This window comes from Neophocaena asiaeorientalis, unplaced genomic scaffold, assembly GCF_003031525.2.
Source record: "Neophocaena asiaeorientalis asiaeorientalis breed wild unplaced genomic scaffold, Neophocaena_asiaeorientalis_V1.1 scaffold31, whole genome shotgun sequence".
Classification (NCBI taxonomy): Eukaryota; Metazoa; Chordata; class Mammalia; order Artiodactyla; family Phocoenidae; genus Neophocaena; species Neophocaena asiaeorientalis.
The window spans coordinates 1,187,300-1,199,433 of record NW_020175320.1 but is presented as its reverse complement, the minus strand read 5'-3'; the positions used below and the strand labels follow the sequence as shown (position 1 = coordinate 1,199,433).

At 51.1% G+C, this 12,134-nt stretch overlaps 1 protein-coding gene across 2 annotated transcripts in view; it reads left to right on the top strand.

The window, feature by feature from the left end:
• The first annotated feature begins 514 nt into the window (after nucleotides 1–514).
• Nucleotides 515–12,134, top strand: part of TSPAN15 (tetraspanin 15) — a 50,056-nt gene continuing 38,436 nt past the window's right edge. For both annotated transcript variants that reach the window (XM_024765502.1, XM_024765501.1), the window contains exon 1: nucleotides 515–698. In XM_024765502.1, the coding sequence (XP_024621270.1) occupies nucleotides 603–698 (96 nt within the window). In that variant the 5' untranslated portion in view covers nucleotides 515–602. The remainder of the gene's footprint in view (nucleotides 699–12,134) is intronic.

The window sequence follows — 12,134 nt, the reverse complement described above, 5'->3', positions numbered from 1 at the left end:
AAGCCTCCAAACTGTTACAAAAGGAAACTGCGGGCCTCAGCTCCACGAGGGCCCCTAGCCGCTCCCTCGTCTGCAGCACCTTCCTAGATGCGGCTCTCCCACCCCCCTTAGGCTGAGGAACTCCACTTCCTTATTCCACTCATGCCTTGCACACTCATTTGCACACATTAACACCTTAGCCATAAATTCCTGCTCTTTTCCCATAGTCTTCTCTCTTGACAACAGTGGAAAGCGAGCATTTCTGTGTACCCTGAATGAAGCACTCTAGCTGTCTCCCTAGCGCCCCTCTGCACACACTCTCCCACGGCCCCCAAAGTGCCTGAGTACAGGCGCTTCTACCGCTGCACGCGACCACTTTCGCAAAACCCTCGCCCCCGCCCCTCCCTCGGCCTCCTCTGGGTCCAGGCCGCTGCCCCGCCCCAGGCCCGCCCCCTACCAGAGCGCCCATTGGCCCTGGGGCTGGGTGGGCCCGGGCCGGGGCTGTGATTGCGGCTCGCCGGTGTCAGTCCCCGAGTGAGCGCCGGTGGCGGGGCGGGGAGCCGGGCAGGCAGCCTCAGGTGGGGCTGCTGGCAGCGAGGGACCCAGCCCGGGAGCCCCCCAGGATGCCCCGCGGAGACTCGGAGCAGGTGCGCTACTGCGCGCGCCTCTCCTATCTCTGGCTCAAGTTCTCGCTCGTCATCTACTCCACGGTGTTCTGGGTGAGTGACCCCAGTCGGGCTCCGGCATGGGAGGGGGAGTCGGCACTCCCTTGTTCACCCACACGCTGAGCCGGCGGTGGGGGTGGGCTGGGTCCAGGCTTGTCTGCTCCAGGGAGGGGCAGAAGCGCACTCCTGGATTCTCGTCCCACTCTCCTTGTGAACTAGGAAATTATGGTTGCTCCAGCTCCGCCTGAGTTTCAGCCGCTCGGTGCGGAGCCTTAGAGCTTGGTGGCAACGTCTCAGACGAAGGAGCTCCCACGAAGGAGCTCCGCCTGGCGCACCTGTGTGCACCTGACCAGCAGTTTGGTTCTGCGAGTCCGCTGCGCTTCCGCTGGTGCCGTAGGCTGTGGTTACCACGTTTGGCCGCGCTCACCCCACCTGCCGGGTATTACTGAGTTCGTCTCTTTATCCGTCTGCGGAGAAGTGGTCGGGCTTTGTTGTCCGGAGTCGGGAGACCTGAACTCCTTATGCTGTCCCCACTATTTACTTGCCGATGCCCCTGAGCAAGATGCTTTTCCAGGTGCCTTGATTTCCTCTTTGGTGAAAGGAGGATTCCACCAGACGTGTGGTCTCCGGCTGCTCCCAGGTGCTCAGTAACTTAAAAAAGCCCCTGCACTTAACCTTCTCTCTCTCTTGTTGGGGGCAGGGTGGTAGTGGCTGGACATGAACCAGCCTTCGAATCCTGCCACTACCACTTTCCAGCGGCGTGATCTCGGGGAAGTTACTTCAACTCTCTAGGCCATAGTTTCCCGGTCTGCAAACGGAGACAGTAATTATACTCAACTTTCAGAATGGTTGTGGAGATTAAATGAAACAGGTCAAGTACATTGCTTAGCACAGGGACCAGTGAAGAGCTTAAGAGGTGTCAGCCATTATTATTATGGGCAAGGGAGCTGGGCCCTCCTGGTAAGGTGCCCCAATAGACTGGATTTCTTTATGGAGATTTCAGACTAGGCTGGGCCCCCTTGTAGAAATGAGGACATCTTTCTACAGGCCAGTGCCAGCCCTGCCACTCTAGAATAGCCCCCTACCCCCAGTATGCCATAGGGCAGACTTGCCCAGGTACCTGACACCTCTCCCCACAGGGCAGACTTGCCCAGGTACCTGACACCCCTCCCCACAGGGCAGACTTGCCCAGGTACCTGACAGCCCTCCCCACAGGGCAGACTTGCCCAGGTACCTGACAGCCCTCCCCACAGGGCAGACTTGCCCAGGTACCTGACACCCCTCTGCCTCAAAACACATGCACACTCCTGGTCTTCTCCTCAGCCCTCACTGGGTCTGTTCTGCTGGCAGGAACTGTTAGATCTGCCATCAAGCCTGGCTTTCCTTGTGACCCCTCTGTGTATGTGACCTTACCTGGTAGTCAAGAGATCCAGATTCTAGTCTTGTTCTGTTTTGAATCACTGGGAGAGCTTAGGCAAGTCATTTCCATGTTTGGGGCCTCAGAGCTGTTAATTGACTTGCCCAGCTCCCAGTCCAATTCTCTGACTCTATGTAATGTGGAAGAGAGAAGAGCAGTATGTGTGGGGGCCGGAGGATGGAGCACAGACCCATTGATGGAGGCTCCAGGGAGGCAGAAGGTTTTATGTGGAACTGGACGGGGATGATTTGAGCTGTCATTCAGTGGTTCTCAAAGTTGCATCAGAATCAACTACAGAATTTTAAAAACACTACAGTTACCTGGGCCCTGGCCTATGTATTTATTTAAACTTATTTAAGCTCCCCAGGTAATTCTAGTGTGTGGTCAGGGTTAAAAACGGCTGAGTTAGATGGTCTCGTAGGCTCTTTGATTCTGATTCTGGGTTTTTCTTGCCTTCTCCTTGTCCGTCTGGCCTCAGAAGCTCATTCTCTGTAGGTCAGAGTTGAAAGAAAGAAGGCTAAGGTTGATGGGTGGAGAGGTGAGAAAATAGGGGAAGACCAGGAGTCAGAAGGTGGGGATTACTTTTTTGGCTTCACCCCTTCTCTTGATATATAATCACTGACCAGTCTCTTAACCTCTTCGCGCCTCCATTTTTCCATCTGTAAAATGGATAACTGATACCCTGCCCCACACTTCATTGGATTGTTTTTGGGGTTAGTGATGTGGGGAAACAGTGACATGTGGGGAAACCAAGGACTATAAAAAAGAAAGTTGCACAGTTAAAACGGAACTCGAATTTTCAAGGCCTGTCCTGTCACTGTCCCCTGCAGCCCTGAGAAAAGACCACTCTGTGACCTTTGCTTTGTCTCTCTTGGAGCAGGGTGGGACTCAGAACTCAGAATCTTTCCTTTCCAGCCACCTGAGATTGCCTTACCAAATCGTTAACTTCCCATCCCTGCAGGTATTTGTGCTTAAAAATCTCCCTAGGCGTGCCAAGAGCTCAGCCACCTGCCAGGGCAACTCCAGGTGCCAGAATTTGACTGCAGGGTGGAGGCCCAGTTTAAGTAATTTGTCCTAGACTGGGTTTGCTGTTAATTGGAAGCCATTACAGGAGAGCCTATCGTCTCCGTCCCTTGGGAGGAGGAGTAGGGCCAAGGGTTACTTGCTTTATAAGCCCAAAGTACCAACACTTTCATCTCAGTATTTAAGGAGCCATAAGTTTTACCATAGCCATGCACCTTCTATAGGGCTTTTTGCTTTAAAACTTACTATCAAATAGGAAATGCAAGGAGACTGTACAACATTTAAAAGTATAGAAGAATCGTCATCAGTGATAAGCCTTCCTCCTATCTCTCTCTCCTGGCCTGCCCTGTCCAGAGGAGGCCTCTGTTGAGTTTCTTATGATTCTTTTCTGAGATGCAATCCTAGGCACAAACATGTGCATATGTTACATATTCCTTTTTGCTCCCCCTGCATAAAGTAGCATACTATACACAGCTCTGCCCTTACCTTTTCACTTAAATTTAAATCTGTGTAAAATTTGGAGCTTTGCTAGGGGCTGCCTCATTCTGTTTGACGGCTGCATAGAATTCACTGTAGGCTAGGCCAAAATAGACTTCATCAGTCTCCAGCTGGGGAACTCAGGTTGTTTCCAATCTTTCGTTACTGCAGACAGTGCCGCAGTGAGCATCTTCGAACGTGTCATTTTGCACATATGTGTGTATGTCTTCAGGGTAATTTCTAAAAGTGGAATTGCTGGGTTAAAGGGTATATGAATATATAATATACATACAAGAATACACTCATAATAAGTGTGTACAACTTGATTAATTTTTACAAAGTGAACACCACTGTATAATCAGCCCCCAGGTCAACCAGCAGAATGGACCAGAAGAAGCCAGCAACTCCCATTGTGTCCGCTGCCAGTCGCTACCCCTTCTCACCAGTAGTAATCGCTATTGGGATGTCTAATAGCACAGAACAGCTTCACCTGTTTTTGTATGTGCATTAAAAATTTTGATAGATGTTGTTCAAATAGCCATACGTAGAGGCTGTAACTATTATAATATTGTTTACATGTAATATTATATTACTTTAAGCTGATTCACTTTTTAAACTTAAGTGTATTTTTAATTAATTTTTTTTGGGCACGAACCCGCGTCCCCTGCATCGGCAGGCGGACTCTCAACCACTGCGCCACCAGGGAAGCCCCTTAAGTGTATTTTTTTTCTTTTTTCCTTAAGTGTATTTTTAAAAGGAGGCTTTATATCACCACTGCCATTGGGGAACCAATATTCCTCATCAAAAATAGCAGGTAGAAATGCAGATCAAAACTACAATGAGGTATCACCTAACACCAGTCAGAATGGCCAGCATCAAAAAATCTACAAACAGGGACTTCCCTGGTGGCGCAGTGGTTAAGAATCCGCCTGCTAATTTAGGGGACACGGGTTCGAGCCCTGGTCCAGGAAGATCCCACATGCTGTGGAGCGAGTAAGCCTGTGCACCACAATTACTGAGCCTGTGCTCTAGAGCCCGCGAGCCACAACTCCTGAGCCCATGCGCCGCAACTACCGAAGCCCGCGCGCCTAGAGCCCATGCTCCGCAACAAGAGAAGCCACCGCAGTGAGAACCCTGGGCACCGCAACAAAGAGTAGCCCCTGCTCGCCGCAACTAGAGAAAGCCTGTGTGAAGTAATGAAGACCCAACACAGGCATAAATAAATAAATAAATAAACAAACTTAAAAAAATATCTACAAACAGTAAATGCTGGAGAGAGTGTGGAGAAAAGGGAGCCCTCTTGCACTGTTGGTGGGAATGCAGACTGATACAGCCACTATGGAGAACAGTATGGAGGTCCCTTAAAAAACTGAAACTAGAACTACCATATGACCCAGCAATCCCACTACTGGACATATACCCTGAGAAAACCGTAATTCAGAAAGAGTCATGTACCACCATGTTCATTGCAGCACTATTTACAATAGCCAGGACATGGAAGCAACCTAAATGTCCATCGACAGATGAATGGATAAAGAAGATGTGGCACATATATACGATGGAATATTAGCCATAAAAAGAAACAAAAGTGAGTTATTTGTAGTGAGGTGGATGGACCTAGAGTCTGTCATACAGAGTGAAGTAAGTCAGAAAGAGAAAAACAAATACCGTATGCTAACACATATATATGGAATCTAAAAAAAGAAGAAAAAAATTGTTATGATGAACCTAGGGGCAGGACAGGAATAAAGATGCAGACGTAGAGAATGGACTTGAGGACACGGGGAGGGGGAAGGGTAAGCTGGGACGAAGTGAGAGAGTGGCATGGACATATATACACTACCAAATGTAAAATAGATAGCTAGTGGGAAGCAGCCGCATAGCACAGGGAGATCAGCTAGGTGCTTTGTGACCACCTAGAGGGGTGGGATAGGGAGGGTGGGAGGGAGACGCAAGAGGGAGGAGATATGAGGATATATATATATACATATAACTGATTCACTTTGTTATACAGTAGAAACTAACAAAACTTTGTAAAGCAGTTATACTCCAATAAAGATGTTAAAAAAAATAGCAGGTAAATATGACAGTAAATATAGTGCAGGGAAGACAAAACAAGTTATTTAATCCTAGCTAGATACTGTGGGTGCTGTAGGCTGCAAACCTGAGGCTTGCCCTGGTTGTTCAAAAGCAGTTTGGCAAGTGTTTGAGAGGCGTAAAGACAAACTGACACCGAAGCTGAGATTTGCTCCTTGATGAGATTGGAAAGATCAGAAGGGAAATGAGGAATGAAAACTTCTCAGTCTATGAGTCAATATGAACATGACCTTGCACCCCTTACAGTGACTTCTTGTCCCACACTTGGGGGCCTTCTCATTTTTAGAGGGTGACCTCGGGGCTCAGAGGGGGTGTGTCTCAAGGTCACTGAGCAGAGCTGGCACTAGCCCCCGCGTCTCCTCATTCCCAGTTCAGTGAGAAAGGAGCTCACCCAGAGGCCCTTGGAACCTCTTCCCACCACATGGGTGAATCACTCTGACACATGTGCCCTTAGCCCACTGGGGACACATCTCTAATTATAGCACCAACCACAGGGTATCCTAGAGATCCGTTTACATGACTCTTTTTCCTCACTGGACTGTGGGCTCCTGGAGGTCAGGCGTGTAGCTCATTTGTATCCTCTTCCAAATGCTGGTCTTGGAGCCGGGCACACAGTAGGTGATCAGGGAAAGCTTGTTGCATTGGGGCACTTGAGTCCCAACCTGCATCTTGGAAGCAAGGATTGGAGATAGGAGTACCTGGATCAGAGGCTGAACTGGGTGTATAGCCAGCAGTGGTCAGGTTTGCTGACGCCTTGAATTTGCAAAGTGGGCTTTACTGGTCGTGGAGACACTGGCTCTCTGGCAAGCACCTGTTGTCTTGACAATGAGGTAGGGTTTTCAATTGGGTAATGGTGTCAGGGCTGAGGGGTGTTGATGATTGAGAAGGAAGTGGGTGTGGATAGGTAATGAAGGTTATAAATGCCAGAGGCAATATTAACTCTTCTTGCCCTCTCCAAGGATGGGCCCCGTTATCATAGTTTGATCTGTGATGCTTTATTTTTCCCTAAAGTTTAATGGTGAAGAGTGTGGACTCTGTACCAAGCTATCTGGGTTCAAATCCCAACTCTGACACTTATAGGTTGAGTGACATAGGCACTAACTTCCATCTGCCTCAGTTATCTTATCTGTAAAGTGGGTGACACCAGAACCTACCTGAGAGTTGCGGAGACCATTAAATGGATTAATTATAGGAAGAGCTTAGAGCAATGCCTAGCACATGATAAACACTACACCAGCTACTTAAGGATTAGCTGTCCTTTCCCAACCTTCCTCTCTATTCTTCTTGGTACTCACTGAGAATTAGAAGGGCCCTTGAAGGAACCTCTAGTGTGACCTTTTTGTTTTACTGAGGAGAAAACAGGCCTGGAGAGAGGAAGCAAGTATCTGAGACCCCACAGCAAGTTAGTGACAGACCCAGACCAGGACCCGGTTGCCTGACTTCACTTTCTTCATGGGGTCACTGTGACCTTTACCAGCCATTGTACCCCCAGCCCCTACCCCGTGGTAGTCCCTCCATATGTCAGGGCTCAAGGTGTAGGTGGAAGACAGCATTTCTGGAAGGAGCCAAATACCTGGCCTCTCACTTAAGCACAGAAGGAATTGCCTTTTTTTTTTTTTTTGGCTGCATTGGGTCTTCGGTGCTGTGCGCGGGCTTTCTTTAGTTGTGGCGAGCAGAGGCTACTCTTCGTTGCGGTGCGCAGGCTTCTCATTGCGGTGGCTTCTCTTGTTGCGGAGCACGGGCTCTAGGTGCACGGGCTTCAGTAGTAGCATCACGTGGGCTCAGTAGTTGTGGCGCGCGGGCTCTAGGGTGCATGGGCTTCAGTAGTTGGGGCTTGTGGGCTCCAGAGCACAGGCTCAGTAGTTGTGGCACACGGGCTTAGTTGCTCCGTGGCATGTGGGATCTTCCCGGACCAGTGATCGGACCCTTGTCCCCTGCATTGGCAGGCGGATTCTTAACTACTACGCCACCAGGGAAGTCCATAGCAGGAATTTCTAAGTTTTGAAAAGAGCTTTGTTTGTGTGAAAATAATATGTGCACATAGTTTAAAAAGAATTCCGAGCAATTCAGGTAAGTACACAGATGAAAATAAAAGTCACCTCCGATTCTGCCACTGAGAGAGAACCATTGTTGGGGTTAATACCCATTTGGACGTCTCCTTGTACATATATGTACATATTTAACTTTTTTTTATTGTGTTTGATTGATCGGGCAGGTCTATTTCCCTCTTGTTCTAGGCAAGCATTTCAAAGAGAAAATAGGGAAACTCAAGCAGGAAGTGAGGCAGCCTTCATACTGGAGAAGTGGTTACCATGCCTCATGGGCTGTCAGAGATGACCTGGTGCTGGGCTCAGGCCTCAGGCCCAGAGAGGTCCTCCCTTCCCCCCAGCTTGGCCATGGGACCTTGAAAATCCAGAGAATCAGGAAGACAGTCCCAGGAGGGATTTGGAGAACCTTCTAATGAACTCATTTTCCATATGAGCAAGTAAGGCCCCGACAAAGTTTCTTTGTGCTTAGTCGAGGCTTCTGTGCATGAACCTGCCCCCTCCTGTAAGAGAGGGGCTGCTTTAAGTTGTAGGAGTGGATTGGGACCTCGCTGCCTTTGGTTGTTCGTTCCTGAGCAGGAGTAACTACCTGCCCTTCTCCTTTCCCCTGCCCGGCGCCTCCTCTCTCTCTGTGACTCACAATGCCAACCTGGGGTGGGGCTTAGAGTCAACCAGATTAGGGACTGATAATGCAATTTCCATACCAGTTGGCTGCATATACAGGGGAATGATGTCTTCTGGGTAAGCCCCGGACACAGGGGATTGAGAAGATAAACCTTTCCCAGAGAGCACCTCTGGATGTGAGTGGGTTGGAATCGACATCTTCTGGAAAGCAGGAGATTCCAGTCTTGATCTGCCATTCCCTCCAGGGTGGGGACCGTTTGCTTATTCAGTCAACAAAATAGTTATTTAATGCCTACTGTGTATACCAGGCATTGTGATAGTTACCAGGAAACAACTATGAATGAGACAGGTTAGTCAGACAAACCAGTAAATAAACATAGTTGTGATAGGTGCTAAGGAGGAAATTAGGGAGGAAGTGGGAAGAGATGGGAGTTCCTACTTTAAATGGGGTGGTCAAAGAAGGCCTTTATGAGGAGGTCAAAGTCTGAGAAGGACCCAGCCACAAAAAAGGCCTGTAGAGAGCATCTCAGACGGAGGGAGCAGTTAAGTGCACAGGCCCGAGGTAGGCAAGTATGGCTGCAGCAGATGAGGAAGGCTAAGGGCCAAATTGTAGGTGGAGAGACTCTGGTCATATGAGGAGTCTGGGGTCTGAGTGGCCCAGAGGGGAGGTTTAATTGTCAGGACCTGATGGCAGTGCCATTTGGAGACATGGATCAAGTGCTGGTTCTGCTGTGACGCTGGGTGAAGGACCAGCTCTCTGATTCTCCTGGACGCTTCATCTGCGGACACCCTGGAGGGCTGTGGGGAGGACCCTGCAAGATGAGAGATGTGGAAGCACCCAGCACACTATAGGCCCGGTGTCCCTGGGGGGGGATGGAGACTTATCTGGGGAGCCTTACGGAGCTCAGGGGGAGCTGGGACATAAGATGTGATGAGAAGTTCTGGAATTTGTCTTATCAGAGGAAGCTGCTTTCTGCTGGGGATTCTCTGCCTGCTTAGAGCAGATGGCTGTGGCCTTGCCCTTGGGCAGAGAAGTCTGACCCCTTGGGAGCGCATTCAGCCTCTTCTGGGGCCTGAGTTCTTCCCACCCTTTAGTTCCTAGGCTTTAGTGGTGTACCAGCAGAGGCTGTGTGCCACATGATGGGCACGTGGGTCTAGGGAGGCCAAACTAGAAGTATCCTCAGTGCTCTGAGAGCACCTGGAGAAGGAGGGATGGGAGAAGCACTTCTGGGAGCCCAGGGGCAGGGTCTGCCCTTGCCAGGGAATGTCACACAGGTGTACTGTTCAGCTCCAGGCTGGGCCTTCCCACCTGGGCCTGTGGGAGGGGAGACAGTGAAGACTAGGAGGTCAGCCCGCGAGGGAGCTGGAAGGTGAAATCAGGCGGCAGCAGCCAGTTGGAGGCAGCGTGTGGTTTCCTGCGGGGCTGCCTGGCCGTGACTGCCGAGGAGACCCGGGGAGGACTTCCAGGAGGTGGGAGCCGGGCTTGAAGGGCACGGAGACCAGGCTGAGGGGAGTGGAGATGAGCTCTGAGAGAGGCAGGTGGGTCACTGCAGGATGGGGTATTTGTTGGGCCTAGATGTTGAGGTCAGAAACGCCCTTTTTCTTTCTTTTTTTTTTTGTGGTGCATGGGCCTCTCACTGTTGTGGCCTCTCCCGTTGCGGAGCACAGGCTCCAGACGCGCAGGCTCAGCAGCCATGGCTCACGGGCCCAGCCGCTCCGCGGCATGTGGGATCTTCCTGGACCGGGGCACGAACCTGTGTCCCCTGCATCGGCAGGCGGACTCCCAACCACTGCACCACCAGGGAAGCCCCCAGAAACGCCCTTTGAGGGGACCAGTCCTGGAGGTGCAGCTCTACCACACAGCAAGTTAGGAGAAGGAGCACTTCTTGGTTGATGGGTGAGGAGCAGGTCTGATTGGCTACATGACAAGTCACGGACAACTCTCTGTGCCTCAGTTTCCCTGTCTGTGGAAATGGGGTAACCGTTGTACCTCACAGGGGGCCAGGCTTGGATGGGGCGATGCCTCCAGGGCTCTTAGCCGGGCCTCCCGGTCAGGTGGTCAGTTCCTGTGCACCCTCTGTGGGCTGGGCACTGGGCCCAGAGATGGGTGCAGCCCCCAGCCCGCCCTGTCACAAATTGGGGCCAAGTCGCCCAGCTGGAGTGGAGTGGGGTGCTGGCTTCCGAGGCTGGCGCTGAATTCGGAGACTGGGTCACTTCCTGAGGTCAAAAGACAGGACCTTCTGGGCCTTGGGCCTCTGAGGCCTCCCATCTTGAGGATTTCACAAGGGCATGTGTCCAAGCCCCATCTTCAGAGCTGACTGCATGGGTCTAGGGTGGGGCCCAGGCACCTATAAGTTTTAAACTTCCCCGGGTGATTCTAACGTGCAGCTGGAGTAGAAACTGCAGCTCATGGTGGTGTCTGTGAGGGAATTCTGATGGGAGTGGCCCGGTTTCCAAGCTGACTTTCTCTGTACCTGAATCCTGACTGCCTTGCTGAACCTTTTCCCAACCTTGCTGACAATCTGGACAGTGTCCGTGGGCTGGGAAGTCACTGTGCACATTTGGGAGAGGCTCACCGTGAGGGAGCCGTCCTGGAAGGGGAGGGTGCGCTAGCCAGGGGTGGAGGAGTGGGGGTGTTGGGTGGGGTATTGGCGGGGCTAGTCTAGGCTGACGGAGGTGTGTGGAGACCACCAGCCTGGGGATGGGGGTGACCCTGCGGGAGGCTGGGCTTCTTCCGGGGACCCAGATGTATCCAGGTTGGGGGGTGCCCATGGTTCTAGAATTTTGTTTTCCTTTTGGTTATCTTTATAGCATCCTTTAATCTGCTCTAAAGGCAACACGTCTCTGTAGTTAACTTTGTAATTTGAAGAAGTTTCTATAGAACCAGACTTGAGTTTCTTGAGTCAGGGATTCACACACTTAGGGGGTGAGCTGTGATAATTCCCCCCCCCCCCCCGAAATTATGTCTCCAGTTTGAGAACTGCTGATGTGTAGGCATCGTGTTGGAAAGCTGGTTGTGACCTGCAGTTCTGACTCTGTAGGGGAGGTACAGCAGGTGGTGGGGAAGCAGAGTTCCAGGTAGGTGTGATGAACTTGCGTGGGGTCACAGTGATGAGCTAGTGGCCAGTTCGTGGAAGGATAGGGACTTGACTTCTGACTCTGACCAGTGAGCTCTGTAGTGGGTTGGATTGTGCCCCCCCACCCCACAAAAAGATGTGTTCATGTCCCAGAACCTGTGAATGTGGCCTTATTTGGAACAAGCATCTTTGCAGATATAATTAGGTTCAGAATCTTGAGATGAAATCATCCTGGATCGCCTGAGCTGCCTTAAATTGAATGACAAGTATTCTTGTAAGAGAAAGGCAGAGGGAGCTTTGAGACAGAAGAGAAGACACAAACACACCTAGGGGAGAGCGGTGTGAATGCAAAGGCAGACGAACCAAGGAATGCCTGGAGCCACCAGAAGCTGGACGAGGCGAGGAGCCTCTGGAAGAAGCATGGCCCAGCGGCACCTTGGTTTCAGACTTCTGGCCTCCAGAATTTTGAGAGAATACGTTTATGTTTTAAGCCGTTTGTGGTCATTTGTTGCAGCAACCCAGAAAACCAATGCAAGCCCTTTCCGCTTCACCAGGTTGCCTCGCTAGGGAGGGGTCCAATTGAGCAGGTCCCTGAATATCCCTTTCCTTTCTGCGGGTGCTGAAGACAGAGGACAAGGGCTGGGGATGGGGAGAGGAGCCGGGCTGGCAGAGGGTAAGGCCCATAGTCCCACCCCTGCTGGTGGCCCCGCCCCTCATGCCACCCCACCCC